General features: G+C 39.6%; 1 protein-coding gene across 20 annotated transcripts in view; it reads right to left on the reverse strand.

Annotated features, from left to right (window-relative positions):
* LOC106882312 (uncharacterized) overlaps nt 1-20,000 on the reverse strand; it is a 206,134-nt gene that overhangs the window by 124,702 nt on the left and 61,432 nt on the right. For 18 of the 20 annotated variants that reach the window (XM_089345471.1, XM_089345467.1, XM_089345464.1 and 15 more), the window contains one exon: nt 19,763-19,834. The exons of the other annotated variants lie outside the window; for them this stretch is intronic. In XM_089345471.1, the coding sequence (XP_089201597.1) occupies nt 19,763-19,834 (72 nt within the window). The remainder of the gene's footprint in view (nt 1-19,762; nt 19,835-20,000) is intronic. 20 annotated transcript variants of the gene reach the window in all.

The raw sequence follows: 20,000 nt of genomic DNA on the forward strand, positions 1-20,000 counted from the left end.
ACTTTCAGTTTCCGTCTACCAAATCCACTCACAAGAGGCTATAGTAGAAGACACTTGCCCAAGGTGCCACGCAGTGAGACTGAATCCGGAACCATGTGGTTGGTAAGCAAGCTACTTTATTTCATTATATTGGCTATGAAATCCGTGCACAGATTGAGTAGCTGCGGGCTGGACAAAGACATTAATGAGATGAGATGCATGATGAACATGATGATATTAATGGGAGAAGGCAGACGTCCCCCGCCGAACTCTGCTTCTCTAAAACATTGTTCTTTTATAAATTAAAATATTTCAGGCAATAAACCTCGTACCACAATTTCTTATTGGACTCAGGGTCCTTACAACGAGGCACTAAGCATCTTACTACAAATATATGAAGCAACAAACCTCTTGCAACTGTTCATTGATACAAAAAGGAGGCATTACGCCTCTTACTTTGTTTAAACAGAATAAGGCTTCAAACGCCTGAGGCTTTGCAACCTATTATCCATATTCCTCTCTACCATCGCTTGTGACCACATCTTCCGCCATCGCCCACGCCTCATTTAAGCATGAAGCGGGTGACGTATCGGCGTCGCCCGGCCACAAGCGATAATCCTCATTGGGCCCCTCCAGCCTACGCAACATGAGCAACATTATGACCTCCACAGCTATCTACGGAGGCCATTCGGAGTCCTATGTACTGGTCAAAGTTGCTCCCAAATGGTGCTTTTCCAAAACCTTCTCTACCTCTCCGCCTCTGTAGAACAAGACCAATTCTTCTTCTTCCTCCGGGGACAAGGTAGCCACTTCCACCGTCGGCGGCACAAATTCCACTGATGGGCCTTCCTCCGTCGGTGGCACAATGCGCACCGACGGAGCTTCGGGACACGCCGGCGGTGCGCTATCAACCGCTGATAGTGTCCCATTCGTCTTTTTTTCCTTCATCTTTTTTTGGGCCACGGGAATAGGGGTGTCTTGCGCCTTAACCGGAAGGTCCTCCTCCTCCCCTGCAGTGTTCGAATCTTTCGGTGAGCAACCACTGCTGCTCACCTTCTTTCGTTTTCTCCCTTTTTTGAGGAGGTTTCCATCTCCTCGACTTGCTCTGTCTCTCCCTCCAATGGGGGTGCGTAGGGCACCTTATGGATTAATTGCTCCAGGGCCTTACCTCGGCCCAAGAGGCAGTTCTTTTTTATATGGCCTGGTTCCAGGTACAAGTGACATTTGGTGGGGGCGTCCCTGAAGAATCACCGGATACCTGATTGGTTCCATAGGGTCAAAACAGCTTTCGACCCGACCCAATCAGCTACAGGCAACATGTTAACGTTCAAGAGCTTGGCTTTGCTACCACCCAGACCCCGGCGGACAGTATCCTCGATCCACTCGGGTTTTATCACGGGTGGCAGCCCACAAACCCAGGCTCTCATCGATTTCCTCCCATAATACGTGGGAAGAAACAATATTTCTTCGATCTCTACGGGCTCACTCACGAAATTGCGATCCTCTTCAGGGATGTCAAATAGCAACCACACCGTCGCATATTTGACACCCTTGGAAATGAACTTTATCGTTGGCATAAACTTCGCCAACTCTTTCTCAATGTGTATTTTATTGAAGAGGGTGTCGAGCGACTTGGAGTATGTCCTCAATACCATAGTACTCTTTTCGAAGTCTTGTAACTACTGTTTGGGTGGGACAATTTCCCACTCCAAAACATTGTCTTTGTTCATTGCCATGTTGTTTATAAATAAAAAGTTCAAAAATAGTTCATAATAAAGTCCAAAAAGGAAGGAAGAAAGGAAGAAGTCAAAAGAAAGTTTCAACAAAAAAAAGGGAGAAAAAAAACAGTTCAATAAAGAATGTCACAAGGAAGATAGCAGAAGAACAAAAACCTACACTTCAAAATACAGCAAAACATCTTGTTGGCCAATCGATACTCCAGGCCCAATCGGTACTCCACTTGAACCCGGAATGCCACACAGTTTTCATGAAAATTGGTAAAAAGTTGTAATAACTTCTAAATGTTCACAATTTTTAACGCAAAACTATTCACCAAAGTGAACAGATTTTCGGACGCGAAATACGCCCTCACAATTAAGTGAGAAAAAAATATTCACTTAAAATGAACAAATTTTGGAGGCGGGATGTGCCCCAAAAAACAACAGTTCTCAAAACTGAGTCACTTAGCGCGACTATAGGCAGACAAATATCCGGGACCCACTAAATCCCCCACCTCCCCAAAAAAGAACAGATGCCTACCTTACAATCATTCCTTCATAATTTCTGCACTTCAAGACGACCTCGAAAGCACGTCTTGACAACATTCAATATGGAAGCAACCAACTCGTGCATGCGCAGTAAGCAAGCTGCTTACGACACAGCCACTCCTACGTCTAATAAAAATGGTGATTTGCTTGTTTATAGTGCTGATGACTATGATATTTATGATGATGCTGGTGGTGGTGTTCCTGCTGGTGATGATGATGATGGCTTTAAAGATTGTGCGTCTGATGGAGGTATTTCATGGTAAAGAATGGTGTTGATAATGAAGAAATTGACGATGTTGATGATTGAGGAGGATAACAATGAAGACAGCAATGATGACAGTGATGAAAACAAGGACGAAGATAATGATGTTGGCGGCAGCAGAGTTGATTTCAATATTAGGTGTATTGGGTGAATAGGGAAACTAGCAAATGATAGTGAAAGTAGAAATTATCGAGAAAGCATGTAAAAGGGAGACTCAAAAGAACACCAACAGAAAAGAAGGTAACAGAGAAGAAAAAAAAGAACAACAATAACAACAACAGCAACAACAACAATTAAAACAACAACATCAACAACTGCAAAAACAACATCAACAACAAGAAGGAAAGAATAAGTTTCAGAGTTAGTGAATGAATAATGTTCTTCTAAATGTACAACTACAAGGGGTACTCAAAGATGTTGCTTAGTATTGATCTTGAAGTAAACACCATATACAATGTACACACATAAAACACAGCAAATACCGTACACACAGGAAACGAAGTAAACACGGTACACAGAGTAAACACCGTACACACAGCAAGCAAAGGAGCCCAGTACACACTGTAGGAAGAATACACGCAGTAAACATAGTTCATACAGTAAACGCCGTCACATAGAAAGCACAGGACACACAGGATACACCGTATGCACAGAAAACAATATAAACACAGTAAACACCGTACACACAGAAAACATAGTTCATACAGTAACCGCCGTAACGTAGAAATCACAGGACACACAGGATATACCGTACGCACAGAAAACAATATAAACACAGTAAACACCATACACACAGTAAACATAGTTCATACAGTAAACGCCGTCATATAGAAAGCACAGGACACACAGGATACACCGTACGCACAGTAAACAATATAAACACAGTAAACACCATACACACAGTAAACATAGTTCATACAGTAAACGCCGTCATATAGAAAGCACAGGACACACAGGATACACCGTACGCACAGAAAACAATATAAACACAGTAAACACCATACACACAGTAAACATAGTTCATACAGTAAACGCCGTCACATAGAAAGCACAGGACACACAGGATACACCGTACGCACAGAAAACAATATAAACACAGTAAACACCATACACATAGTAAACATAGTTCATGCAGTAAACGCCGTCACATAGAAAGCACAGGACACACAGGATACACCGTGCGCACAGAAAACAATATAAACACAGTAAACACCGTACACACAGTATAACATAGTTCATACAGTAAACGCCGTCATATAGAAAGCACAGGACACACAGGATACACCGTACGCACACAAAACAATATAAACAGAGTAAACACCGTACACACAGTAAACATAGTTCATACAGTAAACGCCGTCATATAGAAAGCACAGGACACACAGGATACACCGTACGCACACAAAACAATATAAACACAGTAAACACCATACACACAGAAAACATAGTTTATACAGTAAACGCCGTCACATAGAAAGCACAGGACACACAGGATACACCGTGCGCACAGAAAACAATATAAACACAGTAAACAACGTACACACAGTAAACATAGTTCATACAGTAAACGCCGTCACATAGAAAGCACAGGACACACAGGATACACCGTACGCACACAAAACAATATAAACACAGTAAACACGATACACACAGTAAACATAGTTCATACAGTAAACGCCGTCACATAGAAAGCACAGGACACACAGGATACACCGTGCGCACAGAAAACAATATAAACAGAGTAAACACCGTACACACAGTAAACATAGTTCATACAGTAAGCGCCGTCACATAGAAAGCACAGGACACACAGGATACACCGTACGCACACAAAACAATATAAACACAGTTAACACCGTACACACAGTAAACATAGTTCATACAGTAAACGCCGTCATATAGAAAGCACAGGACACACAGGATACACCGTACGCACACAAAACAATATAAACACAGTAAACACCATACACACAGTAAACATAGTTTATACAGTAAACGCCGTCGTATAGAAAGCACAGGACACACAGGATACACCGTACGCACACAAAACAATATAAACACAGTAAACACCATACACACAGTAAACATAGTTCATACAGTAAACGCCGTCATATAGAAAGCAAAGGACACACAGGATACACCGTACACACACAAAACAATATAAACACAGTAAACACCATACACACAGTAAACATAGTTTATACAGTAAACGCCGTCATATAGAAAGCACAGGACACACAGGATACACCGTACGCACAGAAAACAATATAAACACAGTAAACACCGTACACACAGTAAACATAGTTTATACAGTAAACGCCGTCATATAGAAAGCACAGGACACACAGGATACACCGTACGCACACAAAACAATATAAACACAGTAAACACCATACACACAGTAAACATAGTTCATACAGTAAACGCCGTCACATAGAAAGCACAGGACACACAGGATACACCGTACGCACAGAAAACAATATAAACACAGTAAACACCATACACACAGTAAACATAGTTTATACAGTAAACGCCGTCATATAGAAAGCACAGGACACACAGGATACACCGTACGCACACAAAACAATATAAACACAGTAAACACCGTACACACAGTAAACACCGTACACACAGTAAACATAGTTCATACAGTAAACGCCGTCATATAGAAAGCACAGGACACACAGGATACACCGTACGCACAGAAAACAATATAAACACAGTAAACACGATACACACAGTAAACATAGTTCATACAGTAAACGCCGTCACATAGAAAGCACAGGACACACAGGATACACCGTACGCACAGAAAACAATATAAACACAGTAAACACCATACACACAGTAAACATAGTTCATACAGTAAACGCCGTCACATAGAAAGCACAGGACACACAGGATACACCGTACGCACAGAAAACAATATAAACACAGTAAACACCATACACACAGTAAACATAGTTCATACAGTAAACGCCGTCACATAGAAAGCACAGGACACACAGGATACACCGTACGCACAGAAAACAATATAAACACAGTAAACACCATACACACAGTAAACATAGTTCATACAGTAAACGCCGTCACATAGAAAGCACAGGACACACAGGATACACCGTACGCACAGAAAAGAATATAAACACAGTAAACACCATACACACAGTAAACATAGTTCATACAGTAAACGCCGTCATATAGAAAGCACAAGACACACAGGATACACCGTACGCACAGAAAAGAATATAAACACAGTAAACACCATACACACAGTAAACATAGTTCATACAGTAAACGCCGTCATATAGAAAGCACAGGACACACAGGATACACCGTACGCACACAAAACAATATAAACACAGTAAACACCGTACACACAGTAAACATAGTTCATACAGTAAACGCCGTCATATAGAAAGCACAGGACACACAGGATACACCGTACGCACACAAAACAATATAAACACAGTAAACACCATACACACAGAAAACATAGTTCATACAGTAAACGCCGTCACATAGAAAGCACAGGACACACAGGATACACCGTACGCACAGAAAACAATATAAACAGAGTAAACACCATACAAACACAAAACATAGTTCATACAGTAAACGCCGTCATATAGAAAGCACAGGACACACAGGATACACCGTACGCACAGAAAACAATATAAACACAGTAAACACCATACACACACAAAACATAGTTCATACAGTAAACGCCGTCATATAGAAAGCACAGGACACACAGGATACACCGTACGCACAGAAAAGAATATAAACACAGTAAACACCATACACACAGTAAACATAGTTCATACAGTAAACGCCGTCATATAGAAAGCACAGGACACACAGGATACACCGTACGCACAGAAAAGAATATAAACAGAGTAAACACCATACACACACAAAACATAGTTCATACAGTAAACGCCGTCATATAGAAAGCACAGGACACACAGGATACACCGTACGCACAGAAAAGAATATAAACAGAGTAAACACCATACACACACAAAACATAGTTCATACAGTAAACGCCGTCATATAGAAAGCACAGGACACACAGGATACACCGTACGCACAGAAAACAATATAAACACAGTAAACACCATACACACACAAAACATAGTTCATACAGTAAACGCCGTCATATAGAAAGCACAGGACACACAGGATACACCGTACGCACAGAAAACAATATAAACACAGTAAACACCATTCACACACAAAACATAGTTCATACAGTAAACACCGTACACACAGTAAACATAGTTCATACAGTAAACGCCGTCACATAGAAAGCACAGGACACACAGGATACACCGTACGCACAGAAAACAATATAAACAGAGTAAACACCATACACACACAAAACATAGTTCATACAGTAAACGCCGTCATATAGAAAGCACAGGACACACAGGATACACCGTACGCACAGAAAACAATATAAACACAGTAAACACCATACACACACAAAACATAGTTCATACAGTAAACGCCGTCATATAGAAAGCACAAGACACACAGGATAGACCGTACGCACAGAAAACAATATAAACACAGTAAACACCATACACACACAAAACATAGTTCATACAGTAAACACCGTACACACAGTAAACATAGTTCATACAGTAAACGCCGTCACATAGAAAGCACAGGACACACAGGATACACCGTACGCACAGAAAACAATATAAACAGAGTAAACACCATACACACACAAAACATAGTTCATACAGTAAACGCCGTCATATAGAAAGCACAGGACACACAGGATACACCGTACGCACAGAAAACAATATAAACAGAGTAAACACCGTACACACAGTAAACATCGTTCATACAGTAAACGCCGTCATATAGAAAGCACAGGACACACAGGATACACCGTACGCACAGAAAACAATATAAACACAGTAAACACCGTACACACAGTAAACATAGTTCATACAGTAAACGCCGTCACATAGAAAGCACAGGACACACAGGATACACCGTACGCACAGAAAACAATATAAACACAGTAAACACCATACACACACAAAACATAGTTCATACAGTAAACGCCGTCATATAGAAAGCACAGGACACACAGGATACACCGTACGCACAGAAAACAATATAAACAGAGTAAACACCGTACACACAGTAAACATAGTTCATACAGTAAACGCCGTCATATAGAAAGCACAGGACACACAGGATACACCGTACGCACAGAAAACAATATAAACACAGTAAACACCGTACACACAGTAAACATAGTTCATACAGTAAACGCCGTCACATAGAAAGCACAGGACACACAGGATACACCGTACGCACAGAAAACAATATAAACACAGTAAACACCATACACACAGTAAACATAGTTCATACAGTAAACGCCGTCACATAGAAAGCACAGGACACACAGGATACACCGTACACACAGAAAACAATATAAACACAGTAAACACCATACACACAGTAAACATAGTTCATACAGTAAACGCCGTCACATAGAAAGCACAGGACACACAGGATACACCGTACGCACAGAAAACAATATAAACACAGTAAACACCGTACACACAGTAAACATAGTTCATACAGTAAACGCCGTCACATAGAAAGCACAGGACACACAGGATACACCGTATGCACAGAAAATAATATATACACAGTAAACACCATACACACAGTAAACATAGTTCATAGAGTAAACGCCGTCACATAGAAAGCACAGGACACACAGGATACACCGTACGCACACAAAATAATATATACACAGTAAACACCATACACACAGAAAACATAGTTCATACAGTAAACGCCGTCACATAGAAAGCACAGGACACACAGGATACACCGTACGCACAGAAAACAATATAAACACAGTAAACACCGTACACACAGTAAACATAGTTCTTACAGTAAACGCCGTCACATAGAAAGCACAGGACACACAGGATACACCTAACGCACAGAAAACAATATAAACACAGTAAACAACATACACACAGTAAACATAGTTCATACAGTAAACGCCGTCACATAGAAAGCACAGGACACACAGGATACACCGTACGCACACAAAACAATATAAACACAGTAAACACCATACACACAGTAAACATAGTTCATACAGTAAACGCCGTCACATAGAAAGCACAGGACACACAGGATACACCGTACGCACAGAAAACAATATAAACACAGTAAACACCATACACACAGTAAACATAGTTCATACGGTAAACCCCGTCACATAGAAAGCACAGGACACACAGGATACACCGCACGCACCGAAAACAATATAAACACAGTAAACACCATACACACAGTAAACATAGTTCATACAGTAAACGCCGTCACATAGAAAGCACAGGACACACAGGATACACCGTACGCACAGAAAACAATATAAACACAGTAAACACCGTACACACAGTAAACATAGTTCATACAGTAAACGCCGTCACATAGAAAGCACAGGACACACAGGATACACCGTATGCACAGAAAACAATATAAACACAGTAAACACCGTACACACAGTAACCATAGTTCATACAGTAAACGCCGTCACATAGAAAGCACAGGACACACAGGATACACCGTACGCACAGAGAACAATATAAACACAGTAAACACCACACACACAGTAAACATAGTTCATACAGTAAACGCCGTCACATAGAAAGCACAGGACACACAGGATACACCGTATGCACAGAAAACAATATAAACACAGTAAACACCATACACACAGTAAACATAGTTCATACAGTAAACGCCGTCACATAGAAATCACAGGACACACAGGATACACCGTACGCACAGAAAACAATATAAACACAGTAAACACCATACACACAGTAAACATAGTTCATACGGTAAACGCCGTCACATAGAAAGCACAGGACACACAGGATACACCGCACGCACCGAAAATAATATAAACACAGTAAACACCATACACACACAAAACATAGTTCATACAGTAAACGCCGTCATATAGAAAGCACAGGACACACAGGATACACCGTACGCACAGAAAACAATATAAACACAGTAAACACCATACACACAGTAAACATAGTTCATACAGTAAACGCCGTCACATAGAAAGCACAGGACACACAGGATACACCGTACGCACAGAAAACAATATAAACACAGTAAACACCGTACACACAGTAAACATAGTTCATAGAGTAAACGCCGTAACATAGAAATCTCAGGACACACAGGATACACCGTACGCACAAAAAACAATATAAACAGAGTAAACACTGTACACACAGTATACATAGTTCATACAGTAAACGCCGTCACATAGAAAGCACAGGACACACAGGATACACCGTATGCACAGAAAACAATATAAACACAGTAAACACCGTACACACAGTAAACATAGTTCATACAGTAAACGCCGTCACATAGAAAGCACAGGACACACAGGATACACCGTACGCACAGAAAACAATATAAACACAGTAAACACCGTACACACAGTAAACATAGTTCATACAGTAAACGCCGTCACATAGAAAGCACAGGACACACAGGATACACCGTATGCACAGAAAATAATATATACACAGTAAACACCATACACACAGTAAACATAGTTCATAGAGTAAACGCCGTCACATAGAAAGCACAGGACACACAGGATACACCGTACGCACACAAAATAATATATACACAGTAAACACCATACACACAGAAAACATAGTTCATACAGTAAACGCCGTCACATAGAAAGCACAGCACACACAGGATACACCGTACGCACAGAAAACATTATAAACACAGTAAACACCGTACACACAGTAAACATAGTTCTTACAGTAAACGCCGTCACATAGAAAGCACAGGACACACAGGATACACCTAACGCACAGAAAACAATATAAACACAGTAAACAACATACACACAGTAAACATAGTTCATACAGTAAACGCCGTCACATAGAAAGCACAGGACACACAGGATACACCGTACGCACACAAAACAATATAAACACAGTAAACACCATACACACAGTAAACATAGTTCATACGGTAAACGCCGTCACATAGAAAGCACAGGACACACAGGATACACCGCACGCACCGAAAACAATATAAACACAGTAAACACCATACACACAGTAAACATAGTTCATACAGTAAACGCCATCACATAGAAAGCACAGGACACACAGGATACACCGTACGCACAGAAAACAATATAAACACAGTAAACACCGTACACACAGTAAACATAGTTCATACAGTAAACGCCGTCACATAGAAAGCACAGGACACACAGGATACACCGTATGCACAGAAAACAATATAAACACAGTAAACACCGTACACACAGTAAACATAGTTCATACAGTAAACGCCGTCACATAGAAAGCACAGGACACACAGGATACACCGTACGCACAGAGAACAATATAAACACAGTAAACACCACACACACAGTAAACATAGTTCATACAGTAAACGCCGTCACATAGAAAGCACAGGACACACAGGATACACCGTATGCACAGAAAACAATATAAACACAGTAAACACCATACACACAGTAAACATAGTTCATACAGTAAACGCCGTCACATAGAAATCACAGGACACACAGGATACACCGTACGCACAGAAAACAATATAAACACAGTAAACACCATACACACAGTAAACATAGTTCATACGGTAAACGCCGTCACATAGAAAGCACAGGACACACAGGATACACCGCACGCACCGAAAACAATATAAACAGAGTAAACACCATACACACACAAAACATAGTTCATACAGTAAACGCCGTCACATAGAAAGCACAGGACACACAGGATACACCGTATGCACAGAAAACAATATAAACAGAGTAAACACTGTACACACAGTAAACATAGTTCATACAGTAAACGCCGTCACATAGAAATCACAGGACGCACAGGATACACCGTATGCACAGAAAACAATATAAACAGAGTAAACACTGTACACACAGTAAACATAGTTCATACAGTAAACGCCGTCATATAGAAAGCACAGGACACACAGGATACACCGTACGCACATAAAACAATATAAACAGAGTAAACACTGTACACACAGTAAACATAGTTCATACAGTAAACGCCGTCACATAGAAAGCACAGGACACACAGGATACACCGTACGCACACAAAAGAATATAAACACAGTAAACACCATACACACAGTAAACATAGTTCATACAGTAAACGCCGTCACATAGAAAGCATAGGACACACAGGATACACCGTATGCACAGAAAACAATATAAACACAGTAAACACCGTACACACAGTAAACATAGTTCATACAGTAAACGCCGTCACATAGAAAGCACAGGACACACAGGATACACCGTACGCACAGAAAAGAATATAAACACAGTAAATACCGTACACACAGTAAACATAGTTCATACAGTAAACGCCGTCACATAGAAAGCAAAGGACACACGGGATACACCGTACGCACACAAAAGAATATAAACACAGTAAACACCGTACACACAGTAAACATAGTTCATACAGTAAACGCCGTCACATAGAAAGCACAGGACACACAGGATACACCTAACGCACAGAAAACAATATAAACACAGTAAACACCATACACACAGAAAACATAGTTCATACAGTAAACGCCGTCACATAGAAAGCACAGGACACACAGGATACACCGTACGCACAGAAAACAATATAAACACAGTAAACACCGTACACACAGAAAACATAGTTCATACAGTAAACGCCGTCACATAGAAAGCACAGGAAACACAGGATACACCGTACGCACAGAAAAGAATATAAACACAGTAAACACCGTACACACAGTAAACATAGTTCATACAGTAAACGCCGTCACATAGAAAGCACAGGACACACAGGATACACCGTATGCACAGAAAACAATATAAACAGAGTAAACACTGTACACACAGTAAACATAGTTCATACAGTAAACGCCGTCATATAGAAAGCACAGGACACACAGGATACACCGTACGCACATAAAACAATATAAACAGAGTAAACACTGTACACACAGTAAACATAGTTCATACAGTAAACGCCGTAACATAGAAATCACAGGACACACAGGATACACCGTACGCACATAAAACAATATAAACAGAGTAAACACTGTACACACAGTAAACATAGTTCATACAGTAAACGCCGTCACATAGAAAGCACAGGACACACAGGATACACCGTATGCACAGAAAACAATATAAACAGAGTAAACACTGTACACACAGTAAACATAGTTCATACAGTAAACGCCGTCATATAGAAAGCACAGGACACACAGGATACACCGTACGCACATAAAACAATATAAACAGAGTAAACACTGTACACACAGTAAACATAGTTCATACAGTAAACGCCGTCACATAGAAAGCACAGGACACACAGGATACACCGTACGCACACAAAAGAATATAAACACAGTAAACACCATACACACAGTAAACATAGTTCATACAGTAAACGCCGTCACATAGAAAGCATAGGACACACAGGATACACCGTATGCACAGAAAACAATATAAACACAGTAAACACCGTACACACAGTAAACATAGTTCATACAGTAAACGCCGTCACATAGAAAGCACAGGACACACAGGATACACCGTACGCACAGAAAAGAATATAAACACAGTAAATACCGTACACACAGTAAACATAGTTCATACAGTAAACGCCGTCACATAGAAAGCAAAGGACACACAGGATACACCGTACGCAGACAAAAGAATATAAACACAGTAAACACCGTACACACAGTAAACATAGTTCATACAGTAAACGCCGTCACATAGAAAGCACAGGACACACAGGATACACCTAACGCACAGAAAACAATATAAACACAGTAAACACCATACAAACAGTAAACATAGTTCATACAGTAAACGCCGTCATATAGAAAGCACAGGACACACAGGATACACCGTACGCACATAAAACAATATAAACAGAGTAAACACTGTACACACAGTAAACATAGTTCATACAGTAAACGCCGTAACATAGAAATCACAGGACACACAGGATACACCGTACGCACATAAAACAATATAAACAGAGTAAACACTGTACACACAGTAAACATAGTTCATACAGTAAACGCCGTCACATAGAAAGCACAGGACACACAGGATACACCGTATGCACAGAAAACAATATAAACAGAGTAAACACTGTACACACAGTAAACATAGTTCATACAGTAAACGCCGTCACATAGAAATCACAGGACGCACAGGATACACCGTATGCACAGAAAACAATATAAACAGAGTAAACACTGTACACACAGTAAACATAGTTCATACAGTAAACGCCGTCATATAGAAAGCACAGGACACACAGGATACACCGTACGCACATAAAACAATATAAACAGAGTAAACACTGTACACACAGTAAACATAGTTCATACAGTAAACGCCGTCACATAGAAAGCATAGGACACACAGGATACACCGTATGCACAGAAAACAATATAAACACAGTAAACACCGTACACACAGTAAACATAGTTCATACAGTAAACGCCGTCACATAGAAAGCACAGGACACACAGGATACACCGTACGCACAGAAAAGAATATAAACACAGTAAATACCGTACACACAGTAAACATAGTTCATACAGTAAACGCCGTCATATAGAAAGCACAGGACACACAGGATACACCTAACGCACAGAAAACAATATAAACACAGTAAACACCATACACACAGAAAACATAGTTCATACAGTAAACGCCGTCACATAGAAAGCACAGGACACACAGGATACACCGTACGCACAGAAAACAATATAAACACAGTAAACACCCTACACACAGTAAACATAGTTCATACAGTAAACGCCGTCATATAGAAAGCACAGGACACACAGGATACACCTAACGCACAGAAAACAATATAAACACAGTAAACACCGTACACACAGTAAACATAGTTCATACAGTAAACGCCGTCACATAGAAAGCACAGGACACACAGGATACACCGTACGCACATAAAACAATATAAACAGAGTAAACACTGTACACACAGTAAACATAGTTCATACAGTAAACGCCGTCACATAGAAAGCACAGGACACACAGGATACACCGTATGCACAGAAAACAATATAAACACAGTAAACACCGTACACACAGTAAACATAGTTCATACAGTAAACGCCGTCACATAGAAATCACAGGACACACAGGATACACCGTATGCACAGAAAACAATATAAACAGAGTAAACACTGTACACACAGTAAACATAGTTCATACAGTAAACGCCGTCATATAGAAAGCACAGGACACACAGGATACACCGTACGCACATAAAACAATATAAACAGAGTAAACACTGTACACACAGTAAACATAGTTCATACAGTAAACGCCGTAACATAGAAATCACAGGACACACAGGATACACCGTACGCACATAAAACAATATAAACAGAGTAAACACTGTACACACAGTAAACATAGTTCATACAGTAAACGCCGTCACATAGAAAGCACAGGACACACAGGATACACCGTATGCACAGAAAACAATATAAACAGAGTAAACACTGTGCACACAGTAAACATAGTTCATACAGTAAACGCCGTCACATAGAAATCACAGGACGCACAGGATACACCGTATGCACAGAAAACAATATAAACAGAGTAAACACTGTACACACAGTAAACATAGTTCATACAGTAAACGCCGTCATATAGAAAGCACAGGACACACAGGATACACCGTACGCACATAAAACAATATAAACAGAGTAAACACTGTACACACAGTAAACATAGTTCATACAGTAAACGCCGTCACATAGAAAGCACAGGACACACAGGATACACCGTACGCACACAAAAGAATATAAACACAGTAAACACCATACACACAGTAAACATAGTTCATACAGTAAACGCCGTCACATAGAAAGCATAGGACACACAGGATACACCGTATGCACAGAAAACAATATAAACACAGTAAACACCGTACACACAGTAAACATAGTTCATACAGTAAACGCCGTCACATAGAAAGCACAGGACACACAGGATACACCGTACGCACAGAAAAGAATATAAACACAGTAAATACCGTACACACAGTAAACATAGTTCATACAGTAAACGCCGTCACATAGAAAGCAAAGGACACACAGGATACACCGTACGCACACAAAAGAATATAAACACAGTAAACACCGTACACGCAGTAAACATAGTTCATACAGTAAACGCCGTCACATAGAAATCACAGGACGCACAGGATACACCGTATGCACAGAAAACAATATAAACAGAGTAAACACTGTACACACAGTAAACATAGTTCATACAGTAAACGCCGTCATATAGAAAGCACAGGACACACAGGATACACCGTACGCACATAAAACAATATAAACAGAGTAAACACTGTACACACAGTAAACATAGTTCATACAGTAAACGCCGTCACATAGAAAGCACAGGACACACAGGATACACCGTACGCACACAAAAGAATATAAACACAGTAAACACCATACACACAGTAAACATAGTTCATAGAGTAAACGCCGTCACATAGAAAGCACAGGACACACAGGATACACCGTACGCACAGAAAACAATATAAACACAGTAAACACCGTACACACAGAAAACATAGTTCATACAGTAAACGCCGTCACATAGAAAGCACAGGACACACAGGATACACCGTACGCACAGAAAAGAATATAAACACAGTAAACACCGTACACACAGTAAACATAGTTCATACAGTAAACGCCGTCACATAGAAAGCACAGGACACACAGGATACACCGTACGCACACAAAAGAATATAAACACAGTATACACCGTACACACAGTAAACATAGTTCATACAGTAAACGCCGTCATATAGAAAGCACAGGACACACAGGATACACCTAACGCACAGAAAACAACATAAACACAGTAAACACCATACACACAGAAAACATAGTTCATACAGTAAACGCCGTCACATAGAAAGCACAGGACACACAGGATACACCTAACGCACAGAAAACAATATAAACACAGTAAACACCCTACACACAGTAAACATAGTTCATACAGTAAACGCCGTCATATAGAAAGCACAGGACACACAGGATACACCTAACGCACAGAAAACAATATAAACACAGTAAACACCGTACACACAGTAAACATAGTTCATACAGTAAACGCCGTCATATAGAAAGCACAGGACACACAGGATACACCGTACTCACACAAAACAATATAAACACAGTAAACACCGTACACACAGTAAACATAGTTCATACAGTAAACGCCGTCACATAGAAAGCACAGGACACACAGGATACACCTAACGCACAGAAAACAATATAAACACAGTAAACACCATACACACAGAAAACATAGTTCATACAGTAAACGCCGTCACATAGAAAGCACAGGACACACAGGATACACCGTACGCACAGAAAACAATATAAACACAGTAAACACCCTACACACAGTAAACATAGTTCATACAGTAAACGCCGTCATATAGAAAGCACAGGACACACAGGATACACCTAACGCACAGAAAACAATATAAACACAGTAAACACCGTACACACAGTAAACATAGTTCATACAGTAAACGCCGTCACATAGAAAGCACAGGACACACAGGATACACCGTACGCACACAAAACAATATAAACACAGTAAACACCCTACACACAGTAAACATAGTTCATACAGTAAACGCCGTCATATAGAAAGCACAGGACACACAGGATACACCTAACGCACAGAAAACAATATAAGCACAGTAAACACCATACACACAGTAAACATAGTTCATACAGTAAACGCCGTCACATAGAAAGCACAGGACACACAGGATACACCGTACGCACAGAAAACAATATAAACACAGTAAACACCATACACACAGTAAACATAGTTCATACAGTAAACGCCGTCACATAGAAAGCACAGGACACACAGGATACACCGTACGCACAGAAAACAATATAAACACAGTAAACACCGTACACACAGTAAACATAGTTTATACAGTAAACGCCGTCACATAGAAAGCACAGGACACACAGGATACACCGTACGCACAGAAAACAATATAAACACAGTAAACACCGTACACACAGAAAACACAGTAAACAATGTACACACAATAAACACCGTACCCACAAATTAACACACACACATGTGAATCCAGTTGCATGCATACATAACGAAAAAAAAGCTGACCTAAGAAGACAGTGTTGAAAATGAAATACGTATAGAAGATATTGAATAGATGTTGAGAAGTGATTTGAACGTCTTTTAATGATGACGAGTGAATCAAACGCACTGGAGTTCGTTGTAGGTTATAAATAACATTGCCACTTGCTTATCGGAAAATTTGGTAGTGCGATATTAATTTTTTTAATGTATCAACATATACATATTTATACTCCGCTGAAATTAAGAAATCAACTCTTAAATAAATGAAAACCCCTGAAATCTATCACTGTATAGAAACACGCACATACACACAAACACACACGCAACGAGTCGCATATCTGTGTATGTACTTATGTACATACATAGCGTATGCACCTATGCATTAGACACTATGTATGTACATAAGTACATACATAGTGTCTACATGCATAGATAAACCATGGTGCGTATATACACATGCAGATGCGTTTCCATTCATATGAAAACGAAAGTGAACAAAGCGAAATACTTATAGAAAATGTTGCATAGAATCTGATAAGTGTTTTGAACGTCTTTAAGTGATAGCAGGTAATTGAAAAGTGCCATAGTTCGTTGTAGGATATAAATCATATAACCTCTGACTTGTCGGAAGTTGTATATGGTCAATGTTTTGTACTTTTCGAAGTATCATACATAAAAGTTATCTCAACTCTGGTGAAGTAAAGATTTAACTTGTAAATATACGAAAACCTCGACTTCCAACACCGTACACATATATACACATACACACACACAAACACACGCACACACATACACATACACACACATATCTATATATGGATTTATGTATGCTTGAAGATAATGAAACCAAATTGTCATCATCTAAAGCCACTCACCCAATTAGCATTTCTGCCAAGCGAGGTGAGAATGTGTTCAACCATTTTATAGTAATTCTCCAATACACAGATACACAAAGAAGAGTTGTTAAAAATATCCTGTTTTCGCTTACGCACGCAAGGTGAGTGCGATGACAACTACAGTAACAACAACGATAACAATTCAAATGTGTTTCAAAATTAGTGTAAGAATAACTCCGTCTTAAATATACAACTATAATTTTATTTTCTGTTGATCGAGAAGCAAACACTGTAGAGGATTTAAATACGGTACCACACACACACACGCTTGTTTATATACTGGCATACACTCATCCATATATAGTCATACACATGAATGCACTAAATGTTTCCTCTCCAGCATCACACTCTCATATATTCTAAATCTCAGAAATAAGACCACAATCTCATTCACGTATCCAGAAACAATAAAACACATCTTTAGAAAGACGGTTGTAGGAGTTAAAAAATAGAGATGGGAGATATTCCAGATTTAGAAATATATAGTTTATGAAATACTATAAAGAAGACTAATTTAACTTTCAGTTTTGTTAATCTGGGCAAATGTCGGAAGACTTCTGCCTTTACAACCTTGATATTATTACCTTGCAAATACCTGGAACATAAAATTGAGTTACGGAGAAATTTAATGCAACAAATATGTGACACAGTAAAGAATAATATGACCAAAAAAATGGTTTATGGACGGAGAAGAAAAAGAAGAAGAATTATGGACGAAGAAGAAGAAGAAGAAGAAGAAGAAGAAGAAGAAGAAGAAGAAGAAGAAGAAGAAGAAGAAGAAGAAGAAGAAGAAGAAGAAGAAGAAGGCAACTACTAAAAATGCAACAACAGAAACAATAAAAACAAGGTTTCAGAATTAGTGTATCACTAATCCATTCCTAAGTCTATATCTAGAAGTTTTTTAGTGTTTATGTATAGACAAGTACATTCAGAAACCATAAATACATCTTTAGAGACCAACGTGTGGGAGCGTAATATGATCGATGCGAAGATATTACATATTTAAAATTATATCGTCAATGAAATACTATAAGAGAAGACCGATTTAACTTACAGACTTGTTAAACTGGACAAATGTCGGAAGGCTCCTTCTGCGATATTTTTGATATTGTTATCGTTCAAAATCCTGGAAACATAAAATTCAGTTAAATACATTTATGGAACTTATTTGTGACAGAATATTAAATAGTAAGAGTAAATAATTAGATGATGGATGAGATGAAAAGTGGATTACAACTATGATTATGTTGATGATGATGATAGTGTTAACGTTAGGTGGCGAGTAGTGACGA

Source organism: Octopus bimaculoides, chromosome 29, assembly GCF_046866305.1.
Source record: "Octopus bimaculoides isolate indiv1 chromosome 29, ASM4686630v1, whole genome shotgun sequence".
NCBI classification, from domain to species: Eukaryota; Metazoa; Mollusca; class Cephalopoda; order Octopoda; family Octopodidae; genus Octopus; species Octopus bimaculoides.